We start from the raw sequence: 25,650 nt of genomic DNA, 5'->3' as shown, positions 1-25,650 counted from the left end.
CTTGAGTCTGGCCCAGGCAGCGGAGCTGGGATCACAGATGGAGAGAGTGTTGCAGAGAACTTGCCCTGGGTTTGTTTCAGTTCTGACAAAGCAGTGGGAAAACTGGAGCAGCAGTAATATCTGGAAGATAAGAAAAGATAATTGCTGTAATCAGTGGTACTGCTGGGGACAGAGAAGATCTCCTGCCCTTTCAATAAAATACAATGAAGAGAAGCAAAATCAATTCATCCTATGTTGTCACAGCCCAGTGTCATCCACACAAGTTATGAGGAGGCAGCGCTTGGACTGGCAACTGAGATACCCTGCCATTTCAAATACAAACCCTAGGAGAGTCAGGAAATTCCAGGTAGGCTGCTGATTGCAAAGGGCCTGGGAAAGAGTGTCAGAAAACTAAATATGGGCACCTGGGACCCGACCAAGCTGTGGGTCTGTTGCTTCTGCAGAATCCTAACTCTAGACTAAGTTACAGTCTTCCAGGTTACACTGCAGTACCTGAACACTTCAGTGAAAACCTTTCCTCTCTGGAATGAGGGTATTACTGCATGGTGTTATATGCTTGACTTTTGCTATTTGGCTTTTTCAAGACTTAAGTCTTGCATGAAGGCTTTTGGTGAGGTGTTATTAATTGTGAGAGCAGTGTCTGCACTGGTTCTGGTGTACTGATGTGTTGGCTGGAGGCTTCTATTAAAGGAACTGGCAGAGAAATAATGTTATAAATGAAGTTTTCAGCTTGGTACTAAAGGAGGCTGTCTACTGCCTCAATAAAATCTTAACCCTTTATAACAGGAATAGAATTAATTTCTGTAAGAGCAAAGATTTGTAGAAATCTCCACTGCCCCATAGCCTTTGTTCTTTGAAATGCTTGTGTAACAGAGCATTAGAGTTAGATAGATATCTATAACTAAAAATAATAAATAATGACATATATGAAGGAGACAGGCCAGTGGGCATCATATTGTTGAGCCCATATTTGAAGTACCTGTCGAATAAGTCACAAATATATTCTGGCATAACATATCTCTGTCCACAGTATTCTGCTCTATTTTACTCTGAACTTCCTACTTCTATATAGTGGCAAAAGAAAGGAGAATCAAATCCTCTCTTCTCCTTTTTCCCCTTTTTCTTTTTTATTTTTTTGTGTGTTTGATTTTATTTATTTATTTCTATTTCATTAGGACATGATTTCAGCATCCTCTATTTGATTTCTCTCTGGTAGATCAGTGGAACTAGCCATTTGTGTAAGTGAAGAACAGGACTGGGAAAAAAGGGAACAATGATAACTTGATGGAACCAGATCAAATAAAAGGACAAATGTTAGCAGAAGTGATAGTAAAATAAGAGACTACAGTCTATGTGAAATTGGGCTCTTTTCCAACAAGGTAATCATCACTGGGCTGCACAGAAGCAAGCTGAAGTAGTCTCTCTCTGAAAGACTAAGAGGAAATAGTGTTTGTGAGTGGTTTGAAGATGTTTCTCCCAGTGCTGCTTGCCTTGTCCTGCTGAATCCTGTGCCATGAGCTGAACAGGAAAGCTGTGTCCTCTCACAGCTGCCCTGTCTTCCCTAAGGCAATTATTTGTGATTAGCTACCGTAATGTAGTTACATGTTTAGGCTGTCCTGAACAATTGAATATTGTACCTCTAATACCTGTTATTAGTGCTATTCCTGAGGTTAAAAATGTCTGGTACTCTTTGCATATTCAGCATTGGAACAAGTGAAAAGGCTGACTGAAGAGAAATGAGTGGTAGTGAGAAGTACTCCGACCTGAAGCAGTGCCAGTAGGACCTTCAAAGACTTGAAAATGTATGATTTGCATCTTTTTGTTTCCTTTTATATGTCACTTGATCTTTGTGGTTAAGAGCAAAGTTGAGCTCTGTTTTGCTAACCAAAGTTTACAGCTTTTTGGATGTCAGTGCAGGTTTGTGTGCCATTTTTCTTGAACTGACCTTAAAAGGGTATCAAATGAGACACAACTTTTGCAAGATTTTTTTTTCCTTGTGATAGTTTTAAGTCAGTGCTGTGCCAAGCAAAATCATTAGATAGGAGGCTCTAGTTACTGTATTTCTGACTCTACAGTGCTGAAAGATGGATTTTGGCTTAAAATGCGCAGCTCTCTGATCTCATAAACTTTCCAATCACAGAATCACAGAATATGATGAGTTGGAAGTGACACACAAGGACCATCGAGTCCAGCTCCTGGCCCTGTACAGGACCATCCCCACGAGTCACACCATGTGCCTGAGAGGATCATCCAAACACTCCCTGAGATCTGTCAACCCTGGTGCTGTGCCCACTGCCCTGGGGAGCCTGTTCAGTGCCCAAACACCCTCTGGGGGAAGAACCTTTTCCTAATATCCAACCTAAACCTCCCCTGACACAACTTCAGGCCATTCCCCTGGGTCCTGTCACTGGGAAGAGCTCAGTGTTGGCCCCTCCTCTGCCTCTCACAAGGAAGTTGTAACTGCAGTGAGGTCTCCCCTCAGTCTCCTCTCCATCTGAACACACCAAGTGCCCTCAGCTGCTCCTCACACGCTTCAAATCAAGACTCTTCCCCATCTTCACTGCCCTCCTTTGGACACTCTCTAATGACTTCACATCTTTCTCATATTGTGTCCCCCCAAACTGCCCCAATATTGAGGTGAGGCCACCCCAGGGCAGAGCAGAGCAGGACAATCCCCTCCCTGGCCCAGATGACCATGCTGTCCCTGATGCCCCCAGGGCAGGGTTGGCCCTCCTGGCTGCCAGGACCCCCAGGGCCCTTTCCCAGCACTGCTTTCCAACCTCTCATTCCCAGTCTGTCTGTACATCCGGGATTGCCCCATCCCGGGGGCAGAATCCAGAACTTCCCCTTGTGGCACTTGCCCTGGTTGGTGATTCTGTTGAGGTCTCTCTGCAGGGCCTCCCTGCCCTCCAGGAAATCAACCAGCAGCTCCTCTCAGTTTTGTGTCACCTGAAAATATGCTCAGTGTCCCCTCCAGTCCTGCATCCAAGTCATTTATGAAGTTGTTGAAGAGCACAGGCCCTGCAGAGCCCCACTAGTGACAGGTCACCAGTCTGGTGTCACCCCAGTCACTGTTACCCTCTGTGCTCAACCCATGAGCCAATTGCTCACCCCCCACATGACGTGTTTATCCAGCTGTGGGCTGGACATTTTGTCCAGAAGGATCCTGGGAGAGACAGGATCGAAAGATTTACTGAAATCCAAAAAGGTTACAACAACTGGCTTCCCTTGATTATCTAGGTGGGTTACCTTGTCATAAAAGGAAATCAGGTGGATAAACAGGACTTTCCTCTCCTGAAACTGTGCTGGCTGTGACCAATGACTGCATTGTCTTTCAGGTGATTTGTCTCTCTGTGCATTCGAGTTAGAACTGGCTAGGTGAGGAAATGTGGTGTGGATTGAGTGACTGGACCTTTCTCACCTCTGCCTCTGTATTCCCTGACACATGCAGTAATTTGCTAATATACAGGGCACTTTGGGAATCTGGGTACAGTTGAGGAATTAATGACTTGATATAACTATACCCATTCTCCCCTTCGGCTCACGGTCCTGCTGTGCTGGATTTTTTTCTGCAAGACCTTTTCCTTCTTTCTGCATGTTGCCAAGTTGGAAAAGCTGTGTGTCATGATTTATTGCAGCTTGTCTCTTGTCCTCCAGCCCACTCTCCAACCTTACAACGTGGAAAGCCAGGTCCTTCCCACTGAACCAGAGTGACATGCTCTTGGAGTTAACACTTTCTGTAGGTAGCAGTTTCTGCTCCTTCAGTTAAAAGAAAGAAATTACTGCTTCATAGACAAAGTGTAGGGAAGCCAAAGTGAACACTTGCTGCAATCCTAGAATCTCCATTGGTATTACACAGGTATGACAGACCAAGGAGCTGTTTCTCCATCTGAAGAACTAAATGGATATAATCTGTGATTCTAGTTAGAGATACATAATGCTCTCTGACAGGGGAAGAATCTTCACTATAATGTACATTTTCCCATGAGAAGAGGCCCAACTCAGATTGTAGGACAGAGGTGTCTGACTAGATTGTGCCAAAGGATTTGGGACATGGACAATTTCTGTCCTTTTAGCTGTCTTCTTTATCATATTGAAATAATAAGCTTGAAATAAAAAGCCTAAATTGTAAGGACTAGATGGTGTGTAACATTTTGCACTGTGACGTTTTCTCTAGGCTAAACAGTGGGTCTTTTCTCATATGTCATGTTTTCTAGACCTCTCATCTATTCAGTGGGCATTCCTTGGCCCTTTCTGAGCTCTGCACCTAATACTTACTTGCACAGAGTATTGTGGGTTGCTTGTAGACCTGGATTGCTGCAGTTCTTTGCCTATGACTGCTCTTCTATGTCACCCCTCTTACAATTGTGTATCCTCCCAGGCCTGTGTATTGCAGTACAATAACTAAGTAAGCATCTACAAGATAATAATTACTGAATTAGAAGGCTACAAGGAGCCAAAAAAGTCTTCTTGTTTGTTCTACCTCTGGAGATCAGCTCTACCTATGTCATTCCTGTTAGGTATGTGTCTAACCTCTACTTAAAGACATAAAGTGATGGTTCTCTGCTGTCCTCTAGGCAATCTGTCCCAGTTTTTCATTATTCATACTGTTGGTGCTTTATTGATTTTGTTTAACTTCAGTCTTATCTGCTTCAATTTAAATCCCTTAAATCTTGTTTTGTCTGTCATACACTGGGAGAGGAGATTGCAACCTTATATCAGCAGTTAAGGATTGTTTTCATATTGTATTCTCTGTCTGGACTACGCAATGTATTTTCAGTCTTCCCTCATGAATCACCCTAAATCATTCCTGTTCTTCTTTTGACTATTATCACTCATATTGCTCCATGTATCCCAGTGTAGGATACACATCAAGCTTTCTTGAAGGTTCCAGCTGAGGCCTCATTGTTGCCAAGCTCAGGTTGCCCGTGCCACAGTAACTACTGTGTTTATTGTTTTAGCCACGTGCACTTTTGGCAGTTTCAGAAGATCCCTGGAAGCTGTTTACACCAATAGGACAGGAGTGTTGTGGCAAAAGTACAGCTGGTAGTTACCCACGTAGTGAGTATCTAATCTAAATCAAATCAAGGGACATCAAATGAAGTTTGATGGCTGGGACAAAAGGTTCCTAAGAAAAGGCAGGACCTCAGAGAGAGAAGGGGACCTTTTGGTCACAGATTCATACAACCCTTCTGTATTTTGAAAGATAAAGCAGGGCTTATGTGACCTCAATTCATCTCATGAGTCAGGAGATTTCATTCCCTGTGCTGTCACTTAATCTGGTATTTACGGTGCAGCTCAGAGGTCAGGGGGGGTTGCCATTGTTTTACAGAGGATGAACAGAGGTGAAATCAGGTATCCAAGATCAAAGGAGGAGTAAGACGTTAAGCTGGATACTGAGTAGCTGCATCAAAAAGCACCTGAGCCACTTCCTAAGCCCCAGCAGCTGAATGGCTTGGTCCCACATGTGTGCAGTACATGTCAGCCTCAGTCTGTGCCTGCTGCCTTGGCAGACATTCCACATGAAAGGCTTTCTCTTCCTCACAGTGGAACACAGAATGCGTTTGAGCCTGAATAGGAGCTGCAGACCAGGCCTAGCACTGATGCAGTTCTTGTGCCTATAGCGAAGGCTTTAAAATCCCTGTAAATAGCCCTTTCTACTTCCCTCTGTGTGGGAAGAGAGGTGGAAACCAGGCAAAAAAGGTCTTTGCAAATGGTACAACTTCACATGGCTGAATCCATGCTCTGCAACACTAAGCTGCTAGCTAAGTTTTCCTTGAAAACTGTTATTTCGTACAGATTGGCATGTTATTAGATCTCTTCTGCTTCTAAAAGCTCCTCGGGAGTATTTCTCAACCACTGGGGAGAGGGCAGGGAGGGAGTGAGCAGGCTGTTGATACTGGAGTACCTCATGTTGCCCAGTTCAGCTACTCTAACAAGGTGTGGGCATGCAAAGTTGTGCTGGATTCAATTCACTTCCTCAGCTCATGAGCAAGACTTACTTTCCTTGTCCCATGTCTGAAAATCCTCCTTCTTCCCATGTTCCTCATTTTGCTGTTCACTCCAGATCTGATCCAGTCTGTTTTTAAGAGCTGCCTTTGGCTGCAAAGCCTGTTCACTGAGCTTCTGTTTGTGTACCATTAACAAGAGTCCAGAGACCAGGTTATACCCTGCAGGGCAAATGTGTAAGAAGCAACTACTAAAAGTCAGTTGAGGATGGGCAGCCTCATGTATTTTATTCACAGGGAGTGATATGGACAGGAGTTAAACTGCAGATGAAGTGCAATGACAACAAGAGGAAAAAATCTTGTCTGACTGTCAAAGACCAGGCTGCTGTGTTAGCAAAGCTCTTACTTAAAGCCATCAAGAGAATGCAGTAATGGCAAGTCAGACTGAGATATATGAAAAAATAATACTTCTGTTCTCATATCTCATGATAGATGTGCATGTTTAACTGAGTGTCCCTCAGAGCCCCATTAGACTCACCCCAATAATGCAAAATAAAATACTATATTTTTCCTCCCTATTTGTTCGTTCTGTCTACTTATTCTTCCCATCAATGCTCATCTCACTTCTGCCTTCACTTTGATTCCATTTCTCCTTAAAATATCATTAAAAAGTGTTTACAATTGTGTTAGGTGCATTTCTGTCCTGTCAGTGAGTCTCCAGCTGTTTGTATACACACCTTTTAATCACATCTCTTTTATTACTGTCCTTGGGGTTTTCTCCTCTGTTTACACAGTGTTCTGTGTGAGGAGACCTCAACATTTAGAGACATATTAGGCTCAACAGAGAAAGGAAAAGATAAAAATAATGAATAGGGATTGAGGTGGTCAAATGCCTGGCTGTGCTACAGGTGCTCTGGAATAATTAGAGCAAGTAATTTACTCAGAATCTGCAAATGAAAATATTATTTCCTCCTTCTCTGTTTCCCTCCCTTTATCTTGCATAATTAGAGTATAAACACCGTGGGGCAGATACTCTCACTGTGTTTATCCAGCACTTAGCACTGTTAGGTCATGGGCCTTGCAGCATCCAGGGACTCATCAGCAGGATGTGCCAGAGGAAGGGTGTTTAGTGTAATCATGTTGCAACAGGGCTGATAAAAAGGAGCAGCAGGACCACAGAAATATTAGTTCAAAAGCAAACAACATAATGAAGAGGGAGCTGCAGTGGCTGAGTATATTGGGCAATTGGTGATAATGTTTCCAGTGATGGAGGGAGGAAGTGAAAGGCAGGATTTTGTATCAGTCACTGCCCTGCCTTTCTCAGGCTTCATATGGGCCCTTCCCTTCAAAGTCGTCTTCTAATTAACGGTCTGAATTATAACTCTGAAGACTGAAATTCTTAATTAAACAAAGAAAGCCTATGGTTCTAAAAGTGGGCTGAGTATTTAGATTGAAAGATAAGCAAACCATATATCTCATGAACTTCCAGTTTCATTGCAGTCCCATACTTGAACACTGAATTCATAACTGAGGGAATATCAGTGGATGTCTTGTGGCTAGATGTATGTGCACACATACTCTTCGGGTTTCTTGGGCCACTGTTTGTCTTTAATGGAGTTTTTGAGTTTTCTTTTTTTTTTTCCCAATAGCTTTCTTCTTTGGGAGAATTTTAAAATATTTACCATCTTTTTACTCCTTTGATTCAGCATTCCTTCTGTAATTTCTTAATGTCACTGGAAAAAAAAAGAATTGCATTTAAAAAAGGTAAATATGTCTGTTCCAAAGTGTACTCACAAAAATTAATTGCCCCAAGCTTACACTGGGATGACACACCACCACATCACTTACTGCCTGCTCTTCTAGAGCAGAAGCCTTCACTTCTTTTACCAGGAAACCTAAAGGTTCCCACTCACCTAAGAGGTCAAACATGCCCTTAAACACTCTGAGGGGAAACTGAGTGTGGGTGCTGTGTTTGTTCAGCAGAGAGTAGCAGGACAGAATGATCTTTTGCAGAGTACACAAACATCAGCTGGTTGAAGGATGTCAGTACTTGAAGCTCCTGGGCTGCACAGCACCAGAGTTCAGCACAGGCCTGTCTTTGGAGGAGGATTCACAGAGTTTCTAGGCAGGACATCTGTGCTGTGCACAGCTGAGCGTTGCCTCTGCCAGGCAGCTTCAACCTCTCAAAGGTGGCCCTGCCTTAGTGGGAGGTTAATGGTAACATTTAGGCAGAGGTAGATGTACGTTTGCCTCCATGACTCTCAGGCAGGGGCTTCCCTGTGGCCAAGTGAGTTGTGTTTCCATTCTAGCACAAAATATGTTTTCGCTGGGGCTCAGTCCCCCCTCTGGTGGGAGCAGTGATGTTACCTGTTCCACCTTTACACTGTCTTCAACATGAACACAGTGACTTCTGATTGTTTTCTTCTAGGGCATCCTGAGCTTTTTGCTGTTAATTAAAAGTAAAGGAAGAGGGTGAGGCAGGAGGAGTATTGACCTCGTATTACAAGGCAAGCAAAATATATCTCTGTTTTCATGAAAAGATAATTGGCAGTCTAACAATATAAGCTTTCCAGGTGCTAAATGCAGATGCACAATGAAGCAATAAGCAATATATTCTCCTTTAGATTTGCCAGCAGAGGGAGTGTTGCAGTGCAGTGAATACAAATCATGTTAGAGAGCAGGGAAGCTGCTGGAGTCTGAATTTTAGCTGTTCACATTCCAAATTTTATCTGATATATTATATTGTCATGTTGACAAAACAAAACAAGATGATTTTATATTTCATAAAAGTAACAGTGTTAATTATTGATAGAGTCTAAACTTTCCATTTCAAGGGTGAACCTACATAATTAGTGCTTTTGCTAAAATGAAGGATTTCTTTTGATACAAATCAGCTGTCATTTTGTGAGAATAAATCTACAAGTCCTTTCATAATAATTTTTTCTCATATTGCTGCTTCGATGAAAATGTATTTCAGATGCAAACTGCAGTTTGTAAAACTTAATGGAAGAAATAAACCACAACGACAAGGTACAGGGAGCCATGAACTTTTCAGTCTTGTGCAATCATCTTGTACAAATAACCTCTTCTGCATATTTATCTTCTACTTAACACCATTAATCTTCATGCCTCCTCGCTGCCTCTGCTCTTCATCTGCTAGGCAGTCCTATTTGGCTGGGGCTACAGCAGTGCTAAGGAATGTGATGGTGAGCCACTTGCCCTGCAGCACAGCGAGACGCTGACACGCAGCTCGTGTTTGTTCAGGGCAGTGTCCCTTTCCCCGTGCAAACCGTGTCGGACCAGGCGCCTCCGTCACCTCTAGATGGCTCCCAGATCACACACGCTGGGATCCACCCTGCCCAACACTTCTGCGGCAGGAGGAACGTGAATGGCAAACGGGGAGATAATGTTTTTGGCTTCGGGCTGTAAAAGTGTTTTTATGTTGGAATTGGCTTGTTGGAAGGAGTCGAAGAAGCTCAGTGGAGTGCAGTGGGTCCACTACCTGCACTATTTCTCTGCTCTTGTGGTCCCGTACCAATCATGTGCCATGAGACAACATCATGGTGGAGGCCCAGAGGACCCCTGGGGCGGGTTAGTCAGGGCTGTGTTGTTGGAACACTGAGCAGCATCAGAGCACTCAGGCTGGCAGGAGGGGCAGATGCACTGAGGTTTTGGCAGTTATGATGCTGTTATGATGTTCAGATATTTCACTGGTTCTGCGAGTTGTTTTGCCTTTGGTTCCAGCCCCTTCTCCCTCCTGCCTTTCCCTGGCACTACCACCTGGAGGGATGGTAGCTGCCTGAGCCTTGTGCAATTGCTCACCTAGTCCTGCTGATCTGGGAGTTGCTTAACCATGTAGAGGCTTTCTAGTGAAGGCACTAAATATTACTAGAGCAGAGCACGTATGCATGGATGGCTGTGTGTTGCTTCCTCATGCCAGTGACCATTAGTGTAGAGCAAGTTCTCCAGTCCAACACAACTGAATTGGAGATATTTTTCAGCAAAAAGTAACTGCACCATTTGGAAACAATGAAACATCCATCTTTTGTGGAAGAGGGAGGCATGTTGTTTTAATGCCTTTATATATGGATGGTTCTGAACATGAAAATGTTACCACTTAAGGATGGAGAGCCCTGAAAACAGTGCTGTTGCTGTGTATAGATGATTAACAAAACATCTGTGTCACCAAACAGCAGGAGGACTTCGTGCCAAAATTGCTTTTGGATGCATCTACATATCTGCACTGACTGAAATAAGAACCTCCTGGGGAAGTTCTGCTTCTCTCATCCATCTGTGAATTTTGTTTCCTCTTGTGCAGTTAAGATGCAAATGTTTGTGTCCTGCATAAAAAGGCTGAATGTGTTTTGCAAGTGAAATGTTGTAACTCAGTGGCTACAGAGCGCTGTCCTCACTACCTGCAGAGGGTTTCATTTCTCTTTCAGTGCCTGTGGAATCGCCATTTGTGCAGAGAGCAGAATCACTGTGAGGGTTCAGAGCCACTGCTGACAACAGCATCACTGCTCAGCAGTCCTCATCAAGGCACAATGCTGCATCTGCTCTTCTTCATGCTGCTGTGCTCTTTATAAGCATCTGAAGCACCTATAATATCCACTGAAATGACAGACAATTCAGAAAACATCTTTTTCTGCTGACTGAGAAGCTGGAGTTCTGTCTGAAGTTAATGCCTTTGAGTCTACTTCTTCTTCATTAAGTCTAATAAGGTTTATTTTTACAAGCCAGTAGTAAATAAAGGCAATTTAACAAAAGGGTTTGGGTATCTGGATTTGATCAGGAAGATAATTTGAGGCCTTGGGGACCTGATGTGGCTACTTTTCATTACGTTTTCATTCTAGTTTCTAATCTGAATCTCTGCTGGGTCGTTTTTCCAGCCACAGTCCATCAGTGCGGAGGGATTCTGGGTGGGTTGCAGCTACTGCTCTGGACCCTGCCCTGCCACCTCCTGTCTGAAGTCCTGTCCCACTGGGAGCGTTTTTGAGGGGTGGTTGTGTCACCATTAATTTAAGAGCTTTCACAAGCTTGTGCTTCTGTATTACAGGAACCCTGAAAAACCCAACTCTGGGCGTGAGGGAAGGCTCTCCCAAAGAATTCTGTTTTCCCTTCAGAGAATAAACCTTTACATGCAAATTCATTTGCCACACAAAGTTCCCCTGAGCTGGGCCTGTGTCTTTTTATTCCATGTATAATCCAACCCCTGACTGGCATCTAATTTGCTTTAAGGATTTCAGACTTTGCATTTATTTAAGCATGGAAAAGTGTAGGGAAGTTGAGACCATTAATTCTGAGTCTATTTTTTTCCCCACAAATGTGTTTGAAGGGCTTTTTCTTTATAGCTCTATGGTGATTGAGGTAGTGTGACTGGTTCCCTGGGATGGCAGCTGTGCTCCATCATTGCCATGAACCTCCTCCGAACCCTTCACAGACGTTCTTGTGAAGGGGAATTCTTTTTGAGCTAAGTTTGCTTTAAATCCAAGAACATAATTTGGTTTTTGAAAAGCCATTTCTGTGGCAGTTCTTCTAGAAAGGTTTGGTGGTCTCAGGTCTTTCCAGGCATTTCCAACCTGGCAACTATCCAAGTTTCTTGGGCAACCTTTGCCAGCCCAGTTGGAGAAACCGAAGTCTGGATTCCTCTCTCTCTCTCTCCAAGGCTGTACCTCTATGAGCAGAGATGTACCATAAACTGGGTATTTTGAATGCTGTTTCTGTCCTGTGACTGAACATACCTCTGGTTTTTCCTCTGTACCCTCAACTCAGGATATCCATAATGACAAGAACAGTTCTGTGACCAGCATTTTTCAAACCTATTTAGGCCACCCAAGACCCTCCTTGCTTGTAGAAGAAAGCTCAGCTTTTCACAGCTCTCATTACACAGAGGGTGGCTGAGTTTCATGCTACCATGTGAGCCTGCCTCAAGTATTTACCATTTAGCTGTCATGAACATTTCAGAATTTCATACCCAGTCCCAGTGCGTGAGAAAGCAATGAGGAGTTTCAGAGATTCAGCAACTCTATTCAGCTTATTTTTTAAAATATATAGGACACAAGTTAAACCAATACAAGTAACCCCAGATGACATTACAAATGGAGCCTGAAGCAGCTCTAGTAACAATCCTGTATTGCCAGGGATGGGGCCAGTTTTACCCACTAGCTTTGTCTGTCTTTCTCTCTCCCCACTCTTTTTAACTGGCTGTGTTACACCCTTCTCAAAGACAACGACGAAGAGAGAGCCTGTAGATCACCCCACCCAGAGTATTGAGGTGCTGAAGGAGGCACAGCCAAACCCTGAGTGCCCTGAGCTCACCTGTACCTGCAGCAGCAGGAGTTCAGAGCAGGCAGCACTCTGCAGGATGAGATCCTTTGTAAATGATGCCTGCCCTGGGAACTGCGCATTTCCTTTACCCGATGAGCAGGGCTGAGGCCCACTGAGCAGAGAGGATGGCTGGCTTGTTCTCACCTGTGTTAGTGGGAACTGCATTTTAGTCTCATCACACTGCAAATCAAAGACACTGGCCCATGCCTTTCAGTCAAACAAGGTATGAAGGGAGAGTCATGTAATGTATATTGAGAACAACTCAAGTTATTGATGTTATCAGCATCACCTATGGAGAAAACTGTTGTCTGAATCCTTTGAAATATCAACTGAAAATGCTTTCATGTTGTCTTGAGTTCAGGTAAAAACTGTTCTGTGCTGTTCCTTGAGCTGGAAATGAGGTAATAACTAGAGTCAGGTACAGGTTAGTGGGAAAGCAAGTCAGGCTTGTTTAGGGAACTTGCATTCAAAGTAAAAGCAAAGGCCATATAAATGGTCAGGTTCCTTTTTGTGGTTGTGAGATTTAAGGATAAAATCCTTAATTAAAAGACTAGTTGAAGTAATAAAATTGTCTGTTTAATATATTCTGCTAGTTGTTAGGCAGAGAAAAGTAGGGATATAAAATATGAAACCCACAATCGTCACAATGTAATATTGTGTGAGCAAATTATTCAAATACCAAATCTGATTCAGAGAAAAAATGATACATGGCTTCTAGACCAAATTAAAAATGTTCACAGGACAGGAGTGCTGAGCCCATGGGAGCAGATGTCACATATAAGGGGAACTTGGATGGAAGGTGTCTTAATGTTGTGGAGATAGAGATCTTCACACAACAAAGTCTTATTTTTCTAGTGAATTTAGGTTGATGTGATAATGTAAGGCTGCATGCAATGATAACAGCACAGATCAGTAACTTCAGTTTCATCCTATTTTCTTGGCACATTTCAGAGATGGTGAAAGAAATGCAAGAGCAAAGAAGGCAGGGCAGCTTTGCTGCTATTTGTCTATTGTCTGTGAAGCGCAAAAGCCTTACTTCAGCAGTTGTTCCTCATGTTTATTTCAGACCCTTTCTTCCAAGTGTTTATCTGCTCTGAGAATGAGGAGATGTATAAGCACACAACTCTGTCCATGGACGCTGAGGGTTTTCTCAAGAACTCTTCCCAGGAAAAAGCTGTCACTTGTCTTTTGAAATTCTCAGTGTAATCTTATGGAAATTAAAGGCATGAGCACTATTGTCTAATCAGCAGCCTAGCTGAGGATCACTGCCACACATCTGCTCAGTTCCCGAGCCTGTGATTGTCCTTGTTGGGATCATATCAGAGCCCATTGAAAACTTTCCCTTATGCTCTGACTCACTTTTTACAGAAAACCCCCCAGGTAAAAAAACATCATGAGAAGTAGTTCCAGAAACCCTAACAAAATACACACAGTACAGGTTGGGAGAAAATTAAACCACATGTGACAGAGCACATGGTCAAAGCAAAGCCTGGCCTCCTGGAAGTCAAAGACCTGTGGAAGAAGGTACAAATGCCACCATCTGCATGCTGTTTGCCCGGTTAGGATTTCTTCCCTGGACACTACGGGAAGTTCAGTGAGCTCATGAATGTCAGGTTTACTAGCCCTCCCCTGTCTGTCAGGCAGAGCACTTTCCTAGCCTTGGTGGGAACTGGAGCTTCCACAACCTCTTCCTCCTTGGGGGAGCTCCATCCCAGGGCACAGCTGGCAGAGGTGGCCCCAGTCTGATCCTGGCAGTGACTCTTCCCTTCAGCAGCTCTGGGGCACATGTTAAGTCTTGGGCCTGGTCCAGGAGCCCTGGTTGGCACTAATTGGTGCCCTTCATACCTAGAAGTTGTTTCCTCATTTCCCACAAGTTATGGCATCAACTGTGGGGCCTCTGCTTCTGCTTTAAATGCATCATTTTGTGTCATACCCATTAAAAACAAATAATGAATTTGGGAGGGGTCACAGTATGAACATCTTGACATAGCTATGTTTGGAATGATAGATGGGCTATAAGGGATTTCTGACCCAATTTTTTTTGTAATTTAATACATAATTATCCTTGAGGACAGTCAGGCGTCTTCATTACTTTGTTCCTCCTTGCCTGAACAGTTTTTATCTTAGTTTATGGCCATCTGTAAGTTTGTGTTCACAAGAGTGTTGCAGAGGCAGAGCTGTCACTGTGAGCAGCTGCTGCTGCAGTCAGTGCTGTGAGAGCCAAAGCTCACACTCTGCTGCGCTATCACCGTGTGAAATGCTGCTCTGTGCTCCTCATTTCTGTCCTGGTGATTTCACATTATTAAAGGGACTCAATTACATGTGTCACTGATTGCACACAGTAATGGACATATTGCTCTGCTGGTTACGTGACTCATGTGCCACTATAGTGCAATTTGGTCAGGTTTAATGCTGTGAAAGTGATTTTTGGACTTGGTTTAAAGCCATAAATTCTTCCCCTTCCCTTCTCCATTCAATTTGTATTTTCCTTCTTCTGTCAAGAGAAAATACCAGTCTTCTTATTGAGATCCCATTTGGAAATAACTCTTGTGCCTTCCCTTTTCCAATTTACCCTCTATGTTTAAGATCTAGAATCAGAAAATCTGCAACATATCCTTTGATGTGATTTAGAATCTGGCTTCCCATATGGGGACTCACACTCACGCTGTGACAAAGTACCCTGGTGTGCAGCTCAGGCTAAAGGACCTTGTGTTCCAGTTTGATGGCTGCCATTCACTTGTGGTGGTTTTTGGTTTGTTTGTTGTTTAGAAAAGTCTTTCATTGTTTATTATCCCAGTTTTCAGCTTTTAAAATGTGCCAATCATTCTTGTGAGGACTGTTACCAAAACCTGGTTAACAAAGCATCCAGAACCAGGGTCAAAGGCTGCCCTTTATACTTACCTGGCTTATCATTCCAGATATTAATGGACTGAAGCTGGAATCAGCTAATTATCTTTGTTGGGTGCATTTGTAGAACTTCTGACAGTAGCTGAACCTGAAGCTGACAGACAGCAAGTACTATTTTTACCTCATGAAATCTTACTGTGATTATCTGCTTCAAACTTAAGAAATATCCAGACAACTTTCTGATGGTTGAAGAAAAGAAGACTGAGGCTCTCCCAGGATAGCTGTCTGGGACAAAGACATTTCCTAATACTGGCAGTTTGATCTCTGTGCTCTGAGCCACTGATTTGGATGTGCTCTGATAACTGATACATGTAGTGCTCCTGGAATAAACCTTCTGGAAAACAAGATCTAAGGCTTCTTTCACCTCTAGGTCAGGCTTTGGTGTGGGTAATATCTGGTTACTCAAGTACAGTTATTCTGCATATTTTTATGCCAGATTTCTCTAATGCAGACAATAACAATGACTTCTCAGGTTTTTCACATAAACCTCCTCCTCCTCCTAGGATTTGAAGACGGGTTCATTAGAGTTTTTAGATCTACTGTCAAGGGATGATTTTTATTTGATGTATTTGAATGTGAAATGTGTTTTGGTGATGGGCTATGAAAGATATGACCAAAAGTAAAACCTTGTCTTTGCATAATTGCAAATGAAATAAAAAGAAAAAATGATTATTTAAGAAACATTAAAGGAAAAGTAAGGAGTAGAAAGACCAGGACCTCAGGACCATCAATAAGTAAAACATCAAGTATAACTTTCAAAGACATCAATGTGAATTAAATTTATTGTGTTCCAAAGTCCCTTTTCTAATAATAATTCATGTTACCCTGCTGCTGTGGGAAATCATTGCTAAAACATTCATTTCTTTTATTCACAGACCCCACAGCCAGTTGAAAACTACATCAGTGAAGGGGAGTTTGAGGACGACCTGAGTACTTCTACCCCGAGCACAACGGAGCTGGAGGTACGTGGATCCAGCCAAGAAACAGATGAAGATTATTTTGAGACCGTGTCACATCAGAGTGGATCTTTGTCAGATGTAAAAACTGAACCTTATGAGAGTGCATCAGATACAGAATCCCTTTCTAGTGACGTAGCTGGGAACACGTGCTTGGATTCAAACTGCCTGTTTACTGAAAAAAAAACCCCGTGCTGTAATTTTCCCAAAGAAAGGGCAGAAACAACCTTCCATGAACTGACGTGCTCCAGGCAACCAGAATTCACCCAGCACATACAGTTCGGATTGTCCTACAAAATAAAAGCAGCACCAAGAAAAGCTGAATTTTCCCTACAGTCTGCAAGGGCAGAAGGTGAAGAACTGGATGATGAAGAACAAACATTCTCTAGTGATACTTCTATCACTGAGAACCAATTCTGTGAAGAGGGCATTGTATCACAGGCAAAGAGAAGGTCTGTGGCAGCACTGCAAAATAAAGCAGAGTTAGAAAGCTTAAAAGTGCAGTCCTGCACCAACTCAGCACCTACAGAAGATGATGTTACAAGACAGAGGGAATGTCCTGCAGTATTAAGCATTGGTTGTTTCAAAGAAAACTCAGAAAGTTGTTTGATTTTCCCTGAGGTACAGCAATTTTCCTTCCAGTCAGATGCAGTGCCAAGCTGTAGTTTGCCTAATCTTCACTTTGAAACAAATGGACCTAACTGTAAAAGTTACATTGAGACATCTGACTTTAAGTGTGAATTAGATTCTATGTCCAGTATAAAATGCAGCAGGAGGAATTCAGCTGACAGTGAGGAAACTACAGGTAAAAGGATAAAACATGGACGTACAGAGACCATGTTGACATCAGATTCACCCTTTTACCAGAGTTGCTTCAAAGCAAAATCTTGGCCAGTACACACAAGGTCAGAAAGTAAAACATGGCACAGTGTACCTGAAAACATCAGTGCTCAAAGCCTGACAGAATATGTGGGGAGCTGCAGTCACCTGACAAACAAATTCAGACGGTCATGTCACAGAATACCTCTTCAAGGGCTGGATTTTGAATACAATTGGAAAGCCTTAGGAAGGATACCTGTAAGCTCTGAGTCAGTAATAAAAATAGAGGGCCACTGTGGCATAAAAAGATCTCCTGTTGATGCTGACACAGACTCAAATGAGTGTCGGGTTTCTCAACCAGCAGCCTCTCCCCAGTGCACTGATTATCATTTGCACTCTGAATCAGAGACATGTGGCCTGAGCCCAGAGCCAGCTGATACCTGTACTGACAGCTTAATAGAGGGTGATGCTGGCAAGGGCAGCCCCAAACAAAAGAAGACTTCCCCTGCCCTGGATTGTGAGCCAGTGACCATAAACGCTGAGGAACTCATGAAAGGTGATGAGTACAAAGCTGAAGGAGCTCTGGAAGCAGGCAGATTCCCCTGTGGTACTGATGTCGAATTGGACACTGATGGTACCGAGAACCTTGCAGCTTCTCATGTAGGTTTTCCTGCTGTTGTGGAAAACAGAGATTGGGATTGTTCTGTAAACTGTGTTTCCAGTAGTGGAATAGAGCAAAAACCTTTGAAGGAGAATGGCCTTGAATCAGAACTGTCAGGTATGGAGATTGTGGCAGGAGAAAGATGGGCAGATCATTCTTCTAACCTTGACTTTGGTTGGAAATTCCTGAAAACCACAGTACACCCAGGTGGCAGTGACACTGGGACAGAGCATGAAGAGCCAGTGAAGCAAAATACAAGTTGCAAAACTGGTGCCTTAAGGAATGACTCTGAGCTAGTAACAAATGAACATCCTACTCTTAAAGGAAAGGATGAAGACAGTGACAGTGTCTTTGCTGTTGAAAGGACTCCAACATCAGATTATATAAACCAGAGGAGGGATCTAGTGATGGTTCCAGAGCTAAAGCCTGAACTATTTAGAGTCTCTGTAGAGCAGAAAGGATTACAGTCCCAGACACTGAATGATGACCTTCCTACTAAAGTGGTAACCAAAAGATTGAGAAAGGTAGTGAGCAGGGATTTGAGGTCTCTTCATACTGCGAACAAAGCTCATGATGAGCCAGAGAGAGTTCTTGGTGAAAACTGTGTCTGTAAAGAACAAATTCTGGCCACCCAGCCCATTCCTGGCAGTGCAGAGGTCCCCCCTGACAGGGATACAGCTGAAATAAAACCAGAAGTTTCAGAAGAGAAAAGAGAGAAAACCGATGCAGTTTCATCCTTAGGGTTCACCTGTAGTAATCCCACAGCAACAAGAGAGGAAGTGGAATTCAGGAGTGTTACTGTCCCACTTAGCAATGACACACTGAATGCAGAAAGTCAGACAGATCCCTGCAAAGAAGTGCTCATCAAATCACACAGTCCAAGTAGTGTGAAGGTCTCTGAGGAAGAGCCCTGCACAAGACAGACTGGTTTTGAACTAAAGACAGAACAGTTCAGGAAATCAGGCTTCAGAAAGCCTGGAACAAGAGATGACCACATATCTGAAGAAGAGGAATTCAGAGCACATCAGGGCAGAGAGGAAGAGGAAGGCTTATACATAACTAATGTAGTAACTCAAGAAACAAGCAGCAGTGTAAACAGTTTGTGTCAGGGAGATGGTGTTGATGTTGGCCCTCAAGGGCCCAGCACTGTCAAACCACACTGTAGAAGTGGTGTGATGGTCTCTGAGGAAGAGCCCTGCAGAGCACAGACTGCTTTTGAATTAGAGCAGTTCAGAAAGTCAGGCTTCAGAAAGCCTGAAACAAGAGATGACCAAGTGTCTAAGGAACAGGAACTCAAAGCACATCAAGGCGGAGAGGAAGGCTTATACATAACTAGTGCAGTTACACTGGAAACGAGCAGCAGTGTAAGCAGTTTGTGCCAGGGAGATGGTGCTGATGTTGACCTTCAAGGGCCCAGCATTGTCTCTGACCAAGCAGTAGGCAGGCAAGGAAATGAAGGCTGTAATGGCTCAAAGGAAGAAATAGGTATTTGTGAAGGACCTTCTCCTAGGGAAGGAAGGGAGGGCTCTGCTGCAGAAGGCACTGCTAACCACAGCAAAGACAGTGCACTCAGTCTAGATGTGTCTGATGTCTTTGATGAGTCTGTGAACAGGGAGATCCATAACACTTGCATGCTGGGCCTGGATAATATAAGTACCTGCAGCACTAACAGCGAGGAAATGGATGACAACTTATCCCACATCCTGGGAAGTAACAGCAGTCTCTATAAAACGGTGCAGAAGCCAACGAAGAATGAGAACAGTGGGAAAGCTTCCAGATTTTTAGTATTCTCAAAAATGACATCTTTCAGGAAAACTAAGCCTGCCACAGCAGAAAATCAGGGAAGTAGCAGTTTCTTTGGCATCAAGGCAAAGATAGAAGAGCTGGAAGCTGGGAAAGATGATGAAGACAATGCAAGTTTACTGTCTTTCAAAAGCTGTCCATCTGGTTTAGTCTTCCACAGGAAGGAAAGTTACACCTCTGAGTACTCTGATGATGATGATTTATTCTATGAGAGACCTTCAGGATTATTCAACAGATTGAGCCTGAGGAAGGCCTCTGGCTCTGGTCGGATACTGATGGAAGACGCAGATACGAATTCAGCTTCTCCCTGTGTGGGACCTGGCAAATATGCAGATCGACAAGTTTCAGGTTCATCTGAAAACAATGACGGTGAACCTGTGGAGCACTCCGGGATTAGAAAATCATTCCCTGAAAACGAATGCAAAAGGAACAAAACCCCTGAGGGCAAGAAGTTCAAGACAAGGTTGGCCTTGGCACACAAATCCCTCTCAAGCTTATTTGAGTCCAGATCTACAGAAAAGGAAAACACTGAGCAGAGTTCGAGAGTAGCACTGAAAAATGAAAAGGAGAAAGCCAAACTTCGCCAGAGCACCTGGAAAGCTTTTCTAAAAAGCAAGGAGGCAGATGGACTGAAAAGGCCTGTCTTAGCAAGTTTATCACCGACACAGGAGGGTCTGAGTGCAACGGGTGGCCGTGTGGTGAGAACATCCGGAGAGCGACAGGGTAGTTCCAATGGACACACTTTTTTTAAAAGAGAAGCAGATAATGGCTCCAACTATTTTGACAGCTCTGTGGAACCTCTTGATGTCTCTTCACCTGCAGGTATGTGGAGAAGACGAATACAGTCCCATGACTTGGGCATTAAATACTCACAGAGTTCTGACTGCGATGAACAGCAGGAGGTTCTCAGCAACAGTTTAAATACTTCCCTAGAGGAATACTGGATGAAATCTCCATTTAGCCCCGCTGACTTGCAGTTGGCATTTAGTCAGTCAAGTCCATCGTGTCCCCACCTCTCAAATTCCGATGGTAAAGACATGCCTTGTAGGCCCATGAGTCCCAAACCACAGAGTCCACGATCCACTTCTCACCACAAGACCTTCCGTTATCCTGGAAGGGTGTGTGCCACTTCCATGATTTCTCTTGGGAACAGCTCTGGAGTTGAAAGCTGTTTGGAGGCTCCTGAGAGACCAAAGACATTGAAACCCAGGGGTAGTCTCTTATTTTCTGTGCACTCACTGGACACCGAATACCAGAGGGATGACAGTGGCATAAGCAGCCAATCCCAGATCAGCTTAAATACAGCCTCTTCCATTAGTGACATGCTCCAAGATGAGGTGAGTTATTGCCTGGGAATGACCAGAGGGTGGTGTGGTTTGTAGTCTTTTGTTTTAATATGGGTTAGGAATTCCTGTGAAACTCCTTGATGGCTCAATGAACACACTGGTATGATGGGTGCATTAATATTCCCCTTGGTCTGAGATAGGTAGCACTACTCATTCTTTCTGTTCCTGTTCAAAATGATGTGAATTGATTCACTCTTTAAGGGAGGATTTGCCACAAAAATCTAAAATGGAGTAATCACAACAGCTCTAATGCATAACATGTCTCAGACAGGTTATACAGACACCACCCTGCGTTCAACTCCATTTTATTTGCTGGGTAAAAAGGGGGTAACCTCTTAAGGCAGAATTGAGCCTTGTAACTAGTATATAGTAAATAAGTTTCTCAACATGAAAGGTACCATAGAAATTAATTCCAATGCTAGCAGTCACTTTTTAAGAAATAAAATAATTTTCTTTAGATGATGAATAGCTGTCTTTCAAAGTACCATGAGTCTTTTGCAGTCACCCTAACTACCCTTTGGATGCTGCTGGAAGTCCTTTTCTATCTTTGCTACAGCAAACAGGAAAAAAACCCCACGGAGTCAAGGTGTCCTTTTCATATTATATTGTGTTCTAATGCAGGTAACACATGAAATCCTTGGCATAGGCTGGATCTCCCAGAACAGGTTGTATCTTCAGGAGGGATCTCTTGATTGGCTGGAGCCTTCTAAAGCAGAGACTTCCTCTGTCAGTAGCTTTTTAATCTCAGAGAGGATTTCCCAAGTTGTGAAGTGGCTGGGAGCTTAGGAATCTCTTTCAATGGCTAAGCACAACCCCCAGAGTGACTGAGACTGAGCTGTCATTGAGATCCCAGGACATGTCTTGATCATGCTGCTTTTGCCACTTTTTCAGTTTTGTTGCTGATGAGTTTTGTCATTAAGAAAACAGGAGAATAATTTTGTTGAGCAGATTGTCAGAAGTGGTGCTTGAGAGAGGGTATGAGTTTCTGCATACCCTGAACGGACAATTTCCAGAGTTCATCAATCTAGAACTGCCTGATCTGTTCCTACAGCTGAGGGCTGCTTGTGCTCCACTCAAATGAGCCCTCACACAGCCTTTGCTGCTGTTTCCTTTTGTCTCTCACATCCCAGTGGATATTAAAGTTTTGATACTCTCCAAAATGATCTTCGTCTACCCTTTCTCCCTATTTTTTTCATAGAAGCTCCCTGTTTTTTGTGTAGACACAAACAAACAAATGGTTGGTAGGAGCATGCATGACTCATGGCACCACCACATAGACAAAACCATGGCTTTGTCCAACCAAGCCTTGAAAACCTCCACTGCTGAAGATTTCAATACCTTTCTGGGAAACATGTTCCTGGAGAATTTTTTCTTTGCTAATGCCCAACCAGAACTTTCCAAGATACAGTTTCTGGCCATTGTTTTGTGTCACTGTCTAGCACTACTGAGAGGAGTTTGATCCCTCATTCATGTAAATAGAAAGTTTTTGGTGACTGCCCTTATATTGCCTCCAGTGCCCTCTTAAGAGTTTACATAAACCCAGTTGCCTCAACCTCTCTGCACATATTCCCAGTGAAAGTGTTCTGGTTGATTGGCTTGGGGTTTTCAGCTGATCCAAAGAAGTGTGTGGGTGGCAGTTGGAGATGTGAGGGCCCGTAGTACCAGGACTGCTGGTGGAAAATGGGGAAGAGAATTTACTTTATTCCCCGGTGTGCTCAGCTTTACTTGAAAATCTTTTATTTTCATGGGCATCAACTTTACCTACAAACCTAAGAGAGGACACCACATTCTAGACAAGACACTGCAGTGTTACACTAGCCCAGGAAAAAGCAAGACTTGGACTATACATGCTGTCAACAGATGAAGCCTCTCAGAGGGTGAATAAAATCACTGACCTGTAAATTATAGCTCAAAAGAACATCTAGAAAGAAGTGGAAAGGTGCAACATGTGTAAAGCCTTGAATAGGCAAGCCCACATCCTATGTAACCATTAGAAGGAAATAAATAATTGCTTAAATTGATTGCTAGATTAAATTATTCAAAGAAAACCATAAAAAATTTAAATGATTTCTAAGCCATATAAAACCGGCTTAATTTTCCTGATTCTTCTGGAGGCTGCAAAATATGATATCTGAAATTGGGCAAATGTAACTGGAGCCTAGAAATTCATGTAAATGCCTCAGCTTTCAAAACACAACATCTGATCTAGTAAAGCAGATAGGTCTTTATTTCCATTTTCATGAAATCAAGTAGAACTGCAGCCTGGATCTTGTAAGTGAAGTTGGGGGTTTTTTTCAGAAATCTTTGAAAATACAACAGGGACAATGGGGCAAAGTGTATTTACAGTGTTAGGTCTTCCCAGCACAGTTATCATCTATGCAGTAAACATGGTCTTCCCCATGTATGTTGCTTAGTAAAGAGATCTTAAAATTAAGTTTATCAGTGGATTTGAAGAAAATTCCTTTTCTGTTCCACAGAGAAAAGACATTATGGCAAGCCAAAAGCAAAATTGTGAAGTTCTTGAGTTCACTTCCCAGTGTACCCTCCAGTGTACATATTCCCCAATATGTACATACTGGGGATTTGTACATATTCCCCAAGCCCCCAGCCAGGTATTTTTTGCAGTGGTGGGGCTTTATCTGTGTTACAGTGCTGTGCCAAACTGCACTGGATCAGCTTGCCCTGGCCACCTCTGGCTGCCACTTTGGTAAGTAACTCCTCTTAGCCTGGTGGGGCACAGAGCAGCCCCTCTCTGAGTGCCCACTAGTGGACAACAATCTCAACATTCTCCAGGTTACCTACAGGACAAAGATTTTATGCAGAAAACAGCAAGACAGAACCATTACCAGTTTGCCCATCTGTCAGGGCCTTCATTACATGTTTAATTAATCTGTTTGTGACATGATTTTACTTATATAACTGTGTTATTCACCAGGCAAGAGCAAACTGTCCTAAAATGTCTCATGTTTGGAATTTGAACGTTCTCCTTGGTCCTCTCCAGTGTGATGGCATTAGGCACAGAACACCAGCAGGAAACACTTTCCTTTTTCACAGCATCTACTGTTTCTAGATGTGGCATCTCTTACCAGGGGCAAGAAGAACTGATCTGGAATTGTTGTTTAGTTGAGAATAGATAGGAAGTGCCTGGAGTTTGGTTTTATTTGGGTTCTTCAGATGAACTGTGGGAAACTGTCAGGATAGAGCTTTTTTTTTTGTCATGAAAAGAGACTCCTGAGATCATTCATTCCCCATTGTTGGTATCTCCCACCTTAATTATTATTGATTCTAACACTGATGCTACCTGGAATAGTGGATGGTTGCCTCAGGGCACACTTGATTTCCAGTTGTTCTAGTTTAAAAGCTGTAATTTTGTGCAACCACTCCAATGAGAGTGAAAGGCAAAGTGTTCAATTCCTTACTCTCAGCCCAGCATTAAGCAAGTAAAATGGATAGTGTAAAGAGCACATCAGGAAACACAGGGCTTGATATATCAGACCTGCAGGCATCTAGGAAGCCTTTTCACATTGTATAACTGAAGTGCAGTCAGAAAAGCAGAGACAGAGAGGAGGTCATTTTCCTGTTTTCAGAGATATTGTCTGTCTTTGTAAATAATATTATACAGACAGAGTGACCTAAATCCTAGGAGTAGTGTTATTGTAATATGCCATCTAGAATGAGGTGAAAAGGGCCCTGCCCTGTGCAGAGGGAGTATATATTGCACTCCCAAAGGATCACAGAGCTGCTGCTCCAGGGTGGAGTCCTCCTAAGCCTTTTCTTCTGAGTAGTTCTGGAACTGGATAACTGAGTCTTGCCATCTTCTGTTCAAACTGACTTGAAGCAAACAACATTTCCATCCAACAAACCCTGTGTTTTCACCTGCTGTTTGTGAAACAGGAGTGTAGACAGCAATGTCAAACGGCGCCTGAAAAGAGGCCAAATAAGAAATGGGTTCCCCATCGCAAAAGGAGGCCCCCCCGGGTCCCACCATCCCCCCGCCCTGACTCCACCCTGGAGAGCAAAGCCTGGAGGCTTTCCTTCCTTGCTCCAGATGAAAAAGCCAAGGAGATTCCAGAGAGGAGGAGGAAGAGACCGAAACCCCTCTATAAGTGTTTCAGCTTCGATGATGTTTGGATGGAGAAGAACCAAAAAAGGAAGCTAGAGAAGGAGACACGGCCAGAGAGAGGGGCTCAAGTGCAGCGTCTCCCGGGGGACCCATTAAAAGTAAGGAGCCGTACACCGTCCTCCTTGTCCTCTGGCACTGTCTTCCTCTCTGCTCCAGCTGCTTCTCTCTGCTGTCACCACGTTCCTGTCCTTGAACTTTGTCTGGTGCCACTTCTGTCAGCTTCTCTGTGGGCCTGGCACTCTGCGGGGACTGATGGAACACAAATCTGGTCCACAAGTGATGGTATCTAAAGGTGGTGGGTTTTTTAGTCACTGTAAGCAAACAGTTCTTACCCTGTGCTACGCTGGAAATTGGATGCAAGAGCATCAGATTGCTCTGTGAGCTGAAACATAGGGAGGGCAGGGAGCAAATCAGAGTTTCCTTAAATCAATATAAATTAAACAGATGAAATCTCATTCTGTGCCCTGTGGCATTGCTGTACAACTTTAATAAGGGACTTCTAAATAAGATTTCCCTTGTATATGAGGCCAACTCCACAATTCTTACTGAGGCAAATTCCTGCTGTGAAGTGCTTGAGAGAACACTGCCACTGGAGTTTTAGCTATTAATATTCTCCTCTCCACTGGGGGAGACTTTTAGATCAGCATTATGATTGCTTGTGACAAACTTTGTGGCTGTTGTGACTCACACTGATGGCATCTGTTACTCTTGGATCCAGAGCTAAGGTCTGTTCCCTTCAGGGAGAGCCATGAATCTGCAT

The 25,650-nt window shown here is 43.4% G+C and overlaps 2 protein-coding genes across 2 annotated transcripts in view; both read left to right on the top strand.

Annotated features, from left to right (window-relative positions):
* The window catches only part of LOC114064689, a 94,932-nt gene extending 76,138 nt beyond the window's left edge, over window positions 1-18,794 (top strand). The window contains exons 5-6 of the mRNA XM_027897951.1: window positions 16,058-18,709; window positions 18,756-18,794. Of these exons, the coding sequence (XP_027753752.1) occupies window positions 16,889-18,709; window positions 18,756-18,794 (1,860 nt within the window). The 5' untranslated portion in view covers window positions 16,058-16,888. The remainder of the gene's footprint in view (window positions 1-16,057; window positions 18,710-18,755) is intronic.
* The window catches only part of ARHGEF4 (Rho guanine nucleotide exchange factor 4), a 116,968-nt gene continuing 110,103 nt past the window's right edge, over window positions 18,786-25,650 (top strand). The window contains exons 1-3 of the mRNA XM_027897946.1: window positions 18,786-20,758; window positions 23,418-23,474; window positions 24,662-24,988. Of these exons, the coding sequence (XP_027753747.1) occupies window positions 18,794-20,758; window positions 23,418-23,474; window positions 24,662-24,988 (2,349 nt within the window). The 5' untranslated portion in view covers window positions 18,786-18,793. The remainder of the gene's footprint in view (window positions 20,759-23,417; window positions 23,475-24,661; window positions 24,989-25,650) is intronic.

Source organism: Empidonax traillii, unplaced genomic scaffold (genome assembly GCF_003031625.1).
Source record: "Empidonax traillii isolate 1590-97213 ecotype Southwest subspecies unplaced genomic scaffold, ASM303162v1 scaffold570:size522666, whole genome shotgun sequence".
Taxonomy (NCBI): Eukaryota; Metazoa; Chordata; class Aves; order Passeriformes; family Tyrannidae; genus Empidonax; species Empidonax traillii.
This window is presented reverse-complemented; position numbering and strand designations above follow the sequence as displayed.